The sequence below is a fragment of the Lepus europaeus genome, chromosome 18 (genome assembly GCF_033115175.1).
Source record: "Lepus europaeus isolate LE1 chromosome 18, mLepTim1.pri, whole genome shotgun sequence".
Taxonomy (NCBI): Eukaryota; Metazoa; Chordata; class Mammalia; order Lagomorpha; family Leporidae; genus Lepus; species Lepus europaeus.
In genome coordinates, this window is record NC_084844.1 from 37,909,295 (window position 1) to 37,921,840 (window position 12,546).

Consider the following 12,546-nt stretch of genomic DNA (forward strand, 5'->3'; position numbering starts at 1 on the left):
GAAGTTCAACTGGGAGGCAGACACGCTGAAACCTAACACTCGTCTTCAAAGAGTACATTCAGAAGAACGCTTCATTACTACTGGTGTTCTTATTATTAGCCTCTCCCCAAAGGCTCTTTTGGGAAACGACAGAATCTCATCTATTAAAAGGTAGCAATTTTCCTAGAGACCAAAGATAAATTTAATGAAAAAACAGCTCCAGTTCAAACATTGCAACCAAGTTGCCATGGTAATAAAAAGACCTTTGTGAGTGCTTATGCAACTAGAAAAAAATTTCCAACTAGAAATGACTAATATCCTCAGGTATAAAGCATTCTGAGCAACAAATGATCACCCTGATAGAAGAGCTTTTAAGCATTTTTCTAGCTATACAGGTCTTTAATAAATCTTATTTTTCTTTAAAAATGATATACATATAACACTTTGCCTTTTGGAACGACTCACAGAAATGACCAAATGGAAGACTAAAAAACTGAATGAAAGGCTTAAAATCAAATAGTTTATACTTAAAAAGAGTAGATGCACAAGATTCACTATTATCAAGCCTCAAATTGAATTTTATATTCTTATTCATTGGCCACTAAATTCACTAAATTAATTTGAATACATAACTACTAAAATTGACATTACATAAAGACAGAACACTTATGTAACACTTAACTCTCAACTTAGCATTTATAAACAGTATGACTATAGAATCGTATTTCCTGGTGTGATTATTATTGATTTATAAACCATTTTCTAAGAAAAACGTGGTAAATAACAGGTTTAATGAATGTAGATTAATGCAAGAAAATTCCTCATTCCCCATGTTAACAGTTCTGCATTGTCTAAGCAGTCCAGTTACAGGTATTATTATGTAACAGTCTTAAAAATATTAAAAATTATGTTAGATTGACAATATAAGTGACAGAAACCCTATGTGGAAAAAAAGATGTGGAACAACCTAGATTTTATCTTGTAATCACTGAAGTTATTATAGATGGGTTTTCAATTTGATAGCTGCACTCTAGAATTGTAAAGGAAAAAGGAAAAAAAATGGAAAATCTGTGCAATAAATGGCCAGAGCAATCACTCCTATATTTCCAATTCTGCCGGAGAACTCCTGGGCTGTAGAGTTGAAATTGCACACAGATAATATGCCAACTTGTGTGCTTTAATACATGTATTTGTTTGCAACCTGGAATGTCCTATTACAGAGGCCAAAGGAATAAACTACCCAGTCTGCTTTCCATCATGGTTCTCAAAGCAAGACATGGATTTCTTGCTTGTGCTGGCAAGTAACCCTATCAGTCTCTTCCATAACCTCTATTCAATTCCCTTTTGAATGGCTGCTGTACATGAAAACACAGAAGGCCAGGCCCATTCCCGTGGCCTGGCTCTACAGCTGCAAGCATGTGGCCAGGTGATTAAGAGTTCCTGCAGGTTTTTGAGGAAGGAGTTTGGAGTCAGAAGGAGACAGATGTGCAAATTTCACTATTCTCAAGTGTTTTATATAGCAATTCAAATATTCACTGGACTAGGGAAGACAAATCTTTTAACTTCCAATACTGGGGCCAGTGCTGTGGTGCAGCAGGTTAAAGCCTTAGCCTGCAGCGCCAGCATCCCATATGGGCACTGGTTCTAGTCCCGGCTGCTTCTCTTCTGATCCAGCTCCCTACTATGGCCTGGGATAGCAGTAGAAGATGGCCCAAGTCCTTCGGTCTCTGCATCCATGTGGGAGACCCGGAAGAAGCTCCTGGTTCCTGGCTTTGGATCGGCGCAGCTCCTGCTGTTGTGGCCATCTGGGGAGTGAACCAGCGGATGGAAGACCTCTCTCTCTGTCTCTACCTCTCTCTGTAACTCTGTCTTTCAAATAAATTAAATCTTAAAAACAAAACAAAACAAAAAAAACTTCCAATACTGATCTAATGCAGTCTTCTTTTACCAAAGCAAACACAAACTATTTGTACATTTCAGTTTCTCTCCAACCTTGACCCTGTTCTACCTTAGACCCTATTATTCTATCTTGCATTTATCCATGAGCTCAGTTATATTCTTTTAAAAGAAAAAAGATTTATTTGTTTGAAAGGTAGAGTGACAGGGAGAGACAGAGAGAGATCATCTCCCCAAATGACCACAATAGCTAGGTCTCCCACATGGATGGCAAGAACTCAAGTACTTGGGTCCTCATCTGCTACCTCCCAGGCACATGAGCTGGAAGCCAGACTGACATTACGGAGTAGTCAGGACTAAAGCAAGCACTCTGATATGGAGATGCACCTGTTTCAAGGGGCAGCTTAACCTGCTGTGCTTTTCATTATTATTATATTCTAAAATTGGGGACATATTTTCCAAGTTTGTTTTACTCTTATCACTAACTTTCTTTGGGCCTTCTAAAATTTTTCTTAAAACAGTAAGTCCAGGAGCTGGCAATGTGGCACAGCAGGTTAAGCTGCCACCTGTAACACCAGCATCCCATATGGGCAACAGTTTGAGTTCCAGCTGCTCCACTTCCAGTCCAGCTCACTGATAGTGCACCTGGAAAAGCAGCTGAAGATGGTCCAAGTGCTTGGGCCCCTGCACCCATGTGGGAGACCTGGATGGAGTTCCTGGCTCCTGGCTGCAGCTTTGGCCCAGTCCCAGCCGTTGCAGCCATTTGGGGAGTGAACCAGGGGATGCCAAGACCTCTCCCACTCTCTATGTCTCTCCCTAACTCTGCCTTTCAAATAAATAAATATTTTTAAAACACAAAACAATGAGCATTCCCTAAAGCTGCTTTAAGAACCTGCAAGAGGACACAGGGCCACATCCTCACAGGTCCTAAAGCGGGAAGGGTGCTAGCTCTGCAGTTAGAGTGTGGCCCTGGGGCTGACACTGTGGCATAGCAGGTTAAGAGTGCAGCGTCTAACTGTGGACTCAGGTCTACCTCAGTCCTGAAGACCTCCGGTACTAACACTCAACACTTCCCATCACACACATTACCTGGCACTTCTTGGGCACACAAATCCTTACCACCACGTGGTGATGTCAGTTGCTAACTGGATACCTCGGCGCTCTGTCTCTCCTTGCTCACCCCTCACTCTCTGCTGCTCTTCCTCACCTTGCCCCTCTTCATCACAGGTCAACTCCTAGTACAGACACCTCTCTACAATAAAAGCCACTCTCTGCATATTTTTCTATTATATAAGGTAGTATTAAGGCTTATACTTTAAAAGAAATTATTTAAAGTTAAGGGAAGGTGTTTGGCCTAGTGGTTAAGACAGTGCTTGCTGTCTCTCTTATTGGTGTTTGGGTTTGAGTCCTGGCCTGGCTCCCATGATCAGTTTCCTGCTAATGTGCCCCTTGAGAGGCAGCAGGTGATGGTTCAAGTAGCTGAGCCCCTGCTACCCAGGTGGGAGACCTGGATTGAGTTCCAGGTTCGCTGGCTCCAGCTTCAGCTGTTGGAGGTATCTGGGGTAGTGAACCTACAGCTGGGAGCATTGTGTCTCTATCTGCCTCTCAAATAAATAAAACAACATGTAAAGTTATATTTTAATCCCATGCCACATTAAAAACATAGCAGTGAATTATAAAGGGAAAAGAATAAAATGTACCAAGATTGTCTTAGGAGACAGGCATTTGAGGAGACAAAACAAACAAAGGGCAGGAACCATCTATTCTCAAAAGGAACTACTGCTTTCAACTTGACACCAGCCAGGAATTTCTTTGGTCTTTTGGTCTAACCCTGAAAAAGTACAAATTACACACATCCCCACACTTTGAAAATCTGCCAAAGAATTATTTATTAACACAGGACTTACAGATCACAAAAGAGAGTGGTACAGAGAGCTGGCGGGGGGGAGTCATCAGTGAGCATGCAGATCAGTGTTTGCGCAGGGATATACGAAAGCAAGTTTGAAAAGGCACACTCACAGAGAAAGTGTCAATGGTGGAAAAAAAAAAGACATCAGAAAAGCAGCCCCCAAAAGGCGCTGATTAAAATACAAATAATTTCAATGTCAAAGAAGAGCTACTGTACAGGTAGGCAGGGAGCTACAGAAGTCTTGCTAACCCTTTGAGAATGTCACAAAAGAGCGAACGCTCTTGCTGCCCACAAAACCAGAGGATCTTCATGACTGTGCACAGAGAAGCCTCAGTGCCAGACAGGTAAAATTTAGAGGGGGAAAAGCAGCCTTGTTGAAATTATATGCAGCAAGGGCTCAAAGGGTTAAATGTAGTAATATGCAGAGAAATCAGGCAACGTTATTAGTATTATCTACCTTCCATACAAAGAATTACAGCAAGAGTTAAAAGAGACAGTATCCCCTTTAGAGTTAAGTTAGGGTTTCTAAATAGGATTAAGGTCAACAGACAGCTGTTTCTTATTTCTCCAACAAGATGTACCTTTAACCCTCACACCAGGAAAGCAAGAAATACTGTGGTGAACAGGAGGCTAAAATAAAACCAGGTTGCACCAAAGAGGTCCCTGCCAATGCGTGTGTCTAACACCGTTAGACGTCTGTAACACTGGCTAGCTCACGGGTCCCACGCCAACCCCTTTAACAACCGCTCTAAGGGGATACTGCTCCTTTATGACAGAGGGTTACAGATCACTGGGAGCAACAGTCTGCTGTTAGGAACAGCCTCCTGCTGAAGAGAGTGGCTTGAGCATTACAGGTTCCAAGCTAGGAATGTTGCAAACATACATAGAAGAACATGAGCATAGATTATTTAACAGGTCAATCTGAACAAGATCAGTCAAAAAAAAAAAAAAATCAACCTCCCCTCCCCAAATAAAATGAAACAAACAAATAAAAAAAAAAAAGAAAAAGAAAAAGAAAAAGATACCCCTTAACCCCCACCCCCACCCCCACAACCCGGATTAGACTTATCTCATACAGACATCTAGTTTGGCACTGTGAAAGAATATAGATTCATTTTCAGAAAAATAGCTTCTAATAACTTCAGAGTCTAAAAGGCTAGTATACATGTTATGAGATTTTTAAATAAAAATTGAATATTGTTCAGAAAACAGAGCACTTTGCAACCAACTACTGTGGCTCAAGCAGTCCATCCAAAAAAGAAAACCAAAACCACTTTATCGAGCAAACAGCAATGCCAAATATATGAACATTTTTGAGGAAAAGTGAAGAAAAAGAGAAAGTAGACAGTCAAGGGCATGAGGAGTTCTCCAGACAGCCCTCTGTGCTTAGAATATCTCTTAGCAAGTAACAGCATGAAACAGGTGCCTCTACTGGCCTGCTCCTAATTCAGCAGCCTGTTCAACAATTCTGCTGACATTAATAACCTAAGGATGCGCACAGGCCAGCATTGTGGTAAAGTGGTTTAAGCCGCTACCTGCGACATTAGCATCCTATTATGAGTGTCAGTTCGAGTCCCAGCTGCTCCACTTCTGATCTAGCTCCTTGATAATGCGCCTGGGAAAGCAGTGGAAGATGACCAAAGTGCTTGGGCTCCTGCACTCATATAAGAGACCCGGATGGAGTTCCAGGATCCTAGCTATGGTCTGGCCCAGCCCTGGCCATTGCAGCCATCAGAGGAGTGAACCAGTGGATGGAAGATCCCTCTCTGTCTCTTCCTCTCTACCTTTCAAACAAATAAATCTTTAAATAAATAAATAATGCATGCAATTGTCTTCTGATTTGCCAATCTGATATATGCAAAAGTATTTTATAATATCTATCTGAACCTGTAAACTTCAAAGTGTCTTACGTGTCCCTTGAGTTAAAAAAAAAAAAAAAAACAACAAAACCTTCATATGCATGATACGTTTCCCAGAATAATACAGTAATACTGAGATAGTCTTCATTATTAAAGGCCACAAAATAGGTTTATCTTTCTATATACATATCAAAAAACAAAACAAAAACTAGGACACTTGGGAATCTAGTTTTTATGACAGGAAGCTGGACTAGAGAACAAACTGCTACGCGTAAACCCACACAGAATTTAAAGAGGGCTCCCTCATAAGATGCTAGCAAACATCTCACCAGGAAGTTAGTCGTCACCCTTATCCTAGCATCTACAGATTTCTCACAACTTCCTACTTCCAGGAAGAGAGTTAACACTGAACACAGCGCCCGGGGCCTGCTGCCGCAGAGGGCCTCTGTCCTGCAGACCCTGACTCAGGACGCCTCTCATCGGCTTTTCCCTCTTCTGCTCTCGGAGGTATTGGCAAACTGCGGGGCAACTGCTTAAACATTTCTGCTTTCTTGGCTTATCAAGACTTGGTTTCTGTAAACGAAATAGAATACCATATTGGCAGCTGCTAAATATATCCATGGGAAGAAAAAAGGAGAAACACTGATTCCACTCGCAGAAATGAAGCAACACCGCTGACTCTGCAAGTCTTTCTAAGATGTCTGGCAATGTAGGGCTCATTTACCAGTGGGTTCTTATGTGCCTCTAACACCAAGTTGGCGTTGGACTTCAGAAATAAAAATCTCAGCCATCCAATCTAAATTCCATAGTAGTCAAGGTATCTATCTATCTGGGTAGCCATAGAATCCAATTTAACACTGCTTTAAGGAGACTGGCTAATTCTGAGAAATTCGTAAAGCTAACAGGCCAGAGCCCCATTCTTATGTAGAGCAACGCCCACCGAACAATGTCTGAACTCTCCATCAGCATCACCAGAGCAATCGCACCAATTCCTCACCTGCAGCAGGAGGATGCTGGCCACTAACTGTTGGTAAATCCAAAGAGCTATCAGACATGACATGCTTAAGATCTCCTCCTACATCAGCCAGTTTCATGTCAAACTGAACAGACAGCGCATCTTCAGAGTCCTCCTTGCCAACACTGCTGCCACCAATGGACGGGAGATCCAAGGACTTCACCGACGCAGAATCCTCTTTGGTGTGTCTGAAAGCCACTGCTTTCTCTCCGAGGGATTTGTCCGAGTTCATGGAAGAAAATTTACTGGAGTGGAAGTCAGCAAAATCATCATCACTCCTTCCTGAAGGAGTGTTCTCTTTCAGTTCATCCACACCCAGGCCGGATCCTTCTAGAGAGAGCTGTTTGAAGACATCGTACTTGGTAGACGCAGGAGCTGAGCTCTGCCCACCCTTGATGGTGCTGCCTGAGTTGCTGGTTAGGGGAGCTGGACTGGATTCCTCTTTCAGGGCATCATATTTGTCCTCTGCCTTTTGCTCCGATGAAATTGAGCTATTACCGAAAGCCATAAAATCTGCAAAGTCATCCTGCTCGCCAACAGATGCTGGACTAGAATATTCTCCAAAAAGGTTGAATTCTCCAAAATCATCAGCCAAGCTAGAAGTTTTAGTCGATGCCAACGCCGTCGTAGCTGCAGCAGAACCTGCTGGCTGTGGTCGTGCGGAAACGGATTTTGATGCGCTAAAGGCAGCTGAAAAAGACGACGGATTCTCGCTGCTGCAATTAACTGAGGAAAACATGTCTAGGTCTGCTAAGTTCAGAGGGGTTTTCACTTGAGCTTGCTGCTTCTGCGGGACAGCTCCCGTGGGGAAGGCTGCTGGGAAAGCCTTGTCTCTTGTCGGTGGCTCTAGTGGTGACACACTGTCGGCTGTTTTAAAATCGGTGAACCCATCATCAGCCCCTGAAGATCTGAATTCTGCAAAGCTTTCTCCTGGAAGACAAAAACACGACTGTATAAAGCAGAACGTTGAACAGAAAACCACGTAACTCAGAGCATGGTAAATTACAACAATTCTTTCATAGACTCATACCACTGGCTTGACGTTTCTTAATCAGTTTAAATCTTACCAAACTATGCTGAAGTCTTGTGAGATGGAAATCAATAAAAAAAAAAATCACACTGAGAGTACCTAGTGGTACTGTATTTTTTTTTTAAGATACATTTTTATTTATTTGAAAGGCAGAGTTGGAGGGAGGGAGAGGCAGAGAGAGCTTCCATCCACTGGTTCATTCCCCAGATGGCCGCAACAGCTAGGGCTGTGCCAGACCGAAGTCAGGAGCCTGGAGATTCTTCCAGGTCTCCCAAGTGGGTGAAGGGGCCCAAGCACTTGGACCATCTTTAGCTGCTTCATCAGGCACATTAGCAGGGAACTGGATCAGAAGTGGAGCAGCCGGGTTTTGAACCAGTGACAATATGGGATGCTGGTATTAAAGGTGGCAGCACTACCCACCATGCCACAGCGTCAGTCTTTTGTTTTTTTTTTATGAAGGACAAATGCAAATGCGTAGTTTGTGATTTATCTTTTTTTAATAGATTTTAAAAAAGATTTTAAAAAATATTTTATATGAGGGGCTGGCTCCATGGCTCACTAGGTTAATCCTCTGCCTGTGGCACCAGCATCCCATATGGGCGCCAGGTTCTAGTCCCGGCTGCTCCTCTTCCAGTCCAGCTCTCTGCTGTGGCCTGGGAAGGCAGTGGAGGATGGCCCAAGTGCTTAGGCACCTGCACCCACATGGGAGACCAGGAGGAGGCACCTGGCTCCTGGCTTCGGATCAGCATAGTTCCAGCCGTGGCGGCCATTTGGGGAGTGAACCAACGGAAAAGGAAGACCTTTCTCTCTGTCTCTCACTGTAACTCTACCTGTCAAATAAATAAATAAAAATCTTAAAAAAATATTTTATATGAGAGGTAGAGTTACAGAGACAGGGAGAGACAGCGAGAAAGGACGTTCCTTTGCTGGTTCATTCCCTAAATGGCTGCAACTGCTGGAGCTGAGCCAATCTGAAAACAGGAGCCAGAAGATTCTTCTGGGTCTCCCACATGGGTGCAGTGGCCCAAACACTTAGGCCATTTTCTTCTGCTTTTCCAGGCCACAGCAGTGAGCTGGATCAGAAAAGGAGCAGCCAGTACTTGAACCACAGCCCACATGGGATGCCAGTGCTGCAGGCAGAGGCTTAGCCTTCTACGCACAGCACTGGGCTCAAGGTACCAATTTTCATTAGCTGGTGCTGCTGGTGCCAGTACTCTCCCCTAGGGCCCCAGCCTTCTGTCAGCAGCAGGACCAGCCTCAAGGCCTTTTCCTCCTATGGCTAGCAGAGCTGAGTAAGAAGTAGGTGCTGGAGGTTTCCTAAGAGAGATCTATTAAAACAGTGGCCCTTTAAAAATAAAATATGTTACATGATTAAAAAAAAAATCAGAAGATACCAGTGAGGTACTGTAAATCCTGCAGGTAACATTCAGAAAGCACAATACTGTGTTCAACCATATACTTTAAGAATATCTTTATATAATATATGACATTGCTGAAGTATATGGAGGCCTTAATTTGGAAGGCAACTTTGATGAAACATTTTTGAGAAACTATGTACTTACTTGCAAAGCATTCTGGCCAAGGGCCAAGAGCCATAGAAGCTGGCTCTCAGAGAAAAAAGATCTGTGAGCACCAGGGCTTTTCTTGAAACTGGCCCCAACACCATACTGAAGGGCAGTCATTCTTATTTATTAAAATTCAAAGAGATTTGAAGAAATGTGAACTCTATTATTCTATTATTTAAAGTTTCAGAGGAACTGCATTCATAGCTGCTGTCTACGCCGCCATTGTCATTCCCTAATGCCAGCACCACCTCTGGCTCAATGAACTCCAGCCGAAGGAGAAGGGAGCTAAGTAAGGAGGTCTTTATGCCAGGGCTCGAACAAAGCAGACTGCTCCCAAATCACTGGGGAAAAGCACCCAGGAAGCAACTGGCTACAAAAGCCACTCGAAAGAGTGCGTCCTCTACTGGAGGGTGAAGAAACCTCACTGTTACAGGCCTGGCACTGAGGCACTTTGTGAAATTAGAAGTTATCAGAAGTCCACTGAGCTTCTGATTAGCAAACTCCCCTTCTACCGTCTGGTGCAAGAAATTGCTCAGGACTTCGAAACAGATCTGTGCTTCCAGAGTGCAGCTACTGGTGCTTTGCAGGAGGCAAGTGAGGCCTATCTGGTTGGCCTTTTTGAAGACATCAACCTGTGTGCTATCCATGCCAAACGTGTAACAATTATCCCGAAAGAGACCCTGCTAGCACACTGCATACATGGAGAATGTGCTTAAGAATCCACTATGACAGGAAACATTTCATTCTCAAAAACATCTTTTTCTTCTTGCTGTTATTAGTAGTTCTGAATGATAGATATTTTTTTTCCCATGGAGTAAAAAGGTATCTAAGTATATGACTGTAAGTGGAAAAATAGGGGACAGAAATCAGGTATTGGCAGTTTTTCCATTTTAATTTGTGTGTGGATTTTTAATATAAATGCAGGGTTGTAAAGCATTAATGCAAGTCAAAATGTTTCAGTGAACAAGTTTCAGCAGTTTAACTTTATAACAATTATAAATAATCCTGTTAAATTTTTCTGGACAATACCAGCATTTGCATTTTTTAAAAACAAGTAATTTTCTTTCTCTTTTTTTTTTTTTGACAGGCAGATTGGACAGTGAGAGAGAAAGACAGAGAAGAAGGTCTTCCTTTTTCCGTTGGTTCACCCCTCAATGGCTGCTGCAGCTGGCATGCTGCGGCCGGTGCACCGCGCTGATCTGAAGCCAGGAGCTTCCTCCTGGTCTCCCATGCGGGTGCAGGGCCCAAGCACTTGGGCCATCCTCCACTGCACTCCCGGGCCACAGCAAAGAACTGGACAGGAAGAGGAGCGACCAGGACAGAATCCGGTGCCCCAACCAGGACTAGAACCCGGTATGCCGGCGTCGCAGGCGGAGGATTAGCCTATCGAGCCATGGCACCGGCCAAAAACAAGTGATTTTCTTATTGACAGCAAGTAAATAGTGTTTGTAGCATTTGTATCATCAGCAGATTCTATCTGTTCGCTATACTTTTCTAATTGAGTTGTTTGTCCTACATGCAAGCACATATTTTTAATGTTGTCTGTCTTCTGCGCTGCTCCGGTAAGCTTGCTATTAAAATACATTAGGGGCCGGCGCTGTGGCAAAGCAGGTAAAGCCACCGCCTGCCGTGCTGGGATCTCCTATGGGCGCTGGTTTGAGTTCCAGCGGCCCCACTTCCGATACAGCTCTCTGCTATGGCCTGGTAAAACAGTAGAAGATGGCCCAAGTCCTTGGGCCCCTTTACCTAAGTGGGAGACCTGGAAGAAGCTCATGGCTTCGGATTGGCTCAGTTCTGGTGGATACGGCCAAATGAGGAATGAACCAGTGGATGGAAGACCTCTCTCTCTCTGCCTCTCCTTTGTGTAACTCTGACTTTCAAATAAATAAATAAATCTTTAAAAAAATACATTAAGCTATTAAAGTTTTAGAGGATATGATTTAGACTTTGGTTGATATTATACTATTCTGGGGGAGGAGGTTACTGACAGAATTTATGTTTATTTTTTGGCTAGAGGAAACAGGTATTAACGTCCTTCTCAAAAATAATTAAATCAACTCGGTCAAGATACTGATACAAAATCTAGGTCCATAACAGCTTTTCTATTCTTTATTATCATAGTAATATCATCACTCACAGGTATGAAGTTAGACTGTAAACAGCTCAATTTTCTAATAATGCCTGAAGGGCTACCATTAACATCCATTAGGCTATACCAGGTAATGCCAAGGAGAGATAAGCTAAATATAAATACAGCTACACCCATCAATATCATTTGTTAGTTAAAAAAAAATGACTACCATTTTTGATGGCTTCTAATTTCCTCACCCATTTTCTAAATATGATGTTTCCCTAAAAATGAGATATAGAAGCAAATAAACCATAAAAATGCATTTAAAACTGAAATTTAAATTCATGAAATCAGCATATAAAAGAATGCAGGTTTATTTAAGTTTTAAAAGACTTATATATGTATTTGAAAAGCAGAGTTACAGAAAAACAGAGGCAGAAAGAGAGAGATCTTCCATCTACTGATCCACTCCCCAAATGGTTCCAACAACCAGGACTGAGCCAGGCCAAAGCCAGGAGCCAGGATCTTCTTCCTGGTCTCCCATGTGGGTGCAGGAGCCTAAGCACTTGGGCCATCCTCCACCACTTTCCCAGGCACATTAGTAGGGAGCTGGATAGGAAGTGGAGCAGCTGGACTCAAATCGGTGCCCATAATACATGCTGTCATTGTAGGTGGCAGGTTACCCACCTCGCCACAGTGCTGGCCCCAGTAATGCAGTTTTTAAATATAGTGCCCCTGGAATATGTTATATGATACATACTTTAATATGTCAGATGAAAAAAAAAAAAACCACAGAAAACAGAAATTTATTTTTCATTGAGATCTCAACCAATTCACCAGCCAAACTTATCAACAGAGAGAACTCTACCTAGTAGGGAAATTTTAAAGAACACATTCAAATTTTCTGTAAAGACATGCCCCTAATAAAAAATAAAGTCAATTTCACAAACTGATGGGAAAAGCAGATGGAAGACTTTTTTAAAAAATCACCCTGGTACTTTAGACAAGTATAACCACTGATTGTATTATTTCTGGAAGTAAAAAGCAGTAAGTAGCCAAGTTTATTGCAGCCTGAATTTTTGATGTGCTGCTTTGAAACATCTGTGAAATTGACATGTTTCACTTTTTAACTTAAAATCATCACAGCAAACTAAACTTACTGACGAACTGTAAAGTTTTCCATTAGAAATGTAAGCTGCACAAATAAAAATAGGTAGGTTTG

General features: G+C 42.5%; 1 protein-coding gene across 9 annotated transcripts in view; it reads right to left on the reverse strand.

Moving 5' to 3' along the window:
- Positions 1–12,546, reverse strand: part of SYNRG (synergin gamma) — a 92,589-nt gene that overhangs the window by 25,339 nt on the left and 54,704 nt on the right. For all 9 annotated transcript variants that reach the window (XM_062175310.1, XM_062175314.1, XM_062175307.1 and 6 more), the window contains exon 15: positions 6,641–7,588. In XM_062175310.1, coding sequence (XP_062031294.1) covers positions 6,641–7,588 — 948 coding nt within the window. The remainder of the gene's footprint in view (positions 1–6,640; positions 7,589–12,546) is intronic.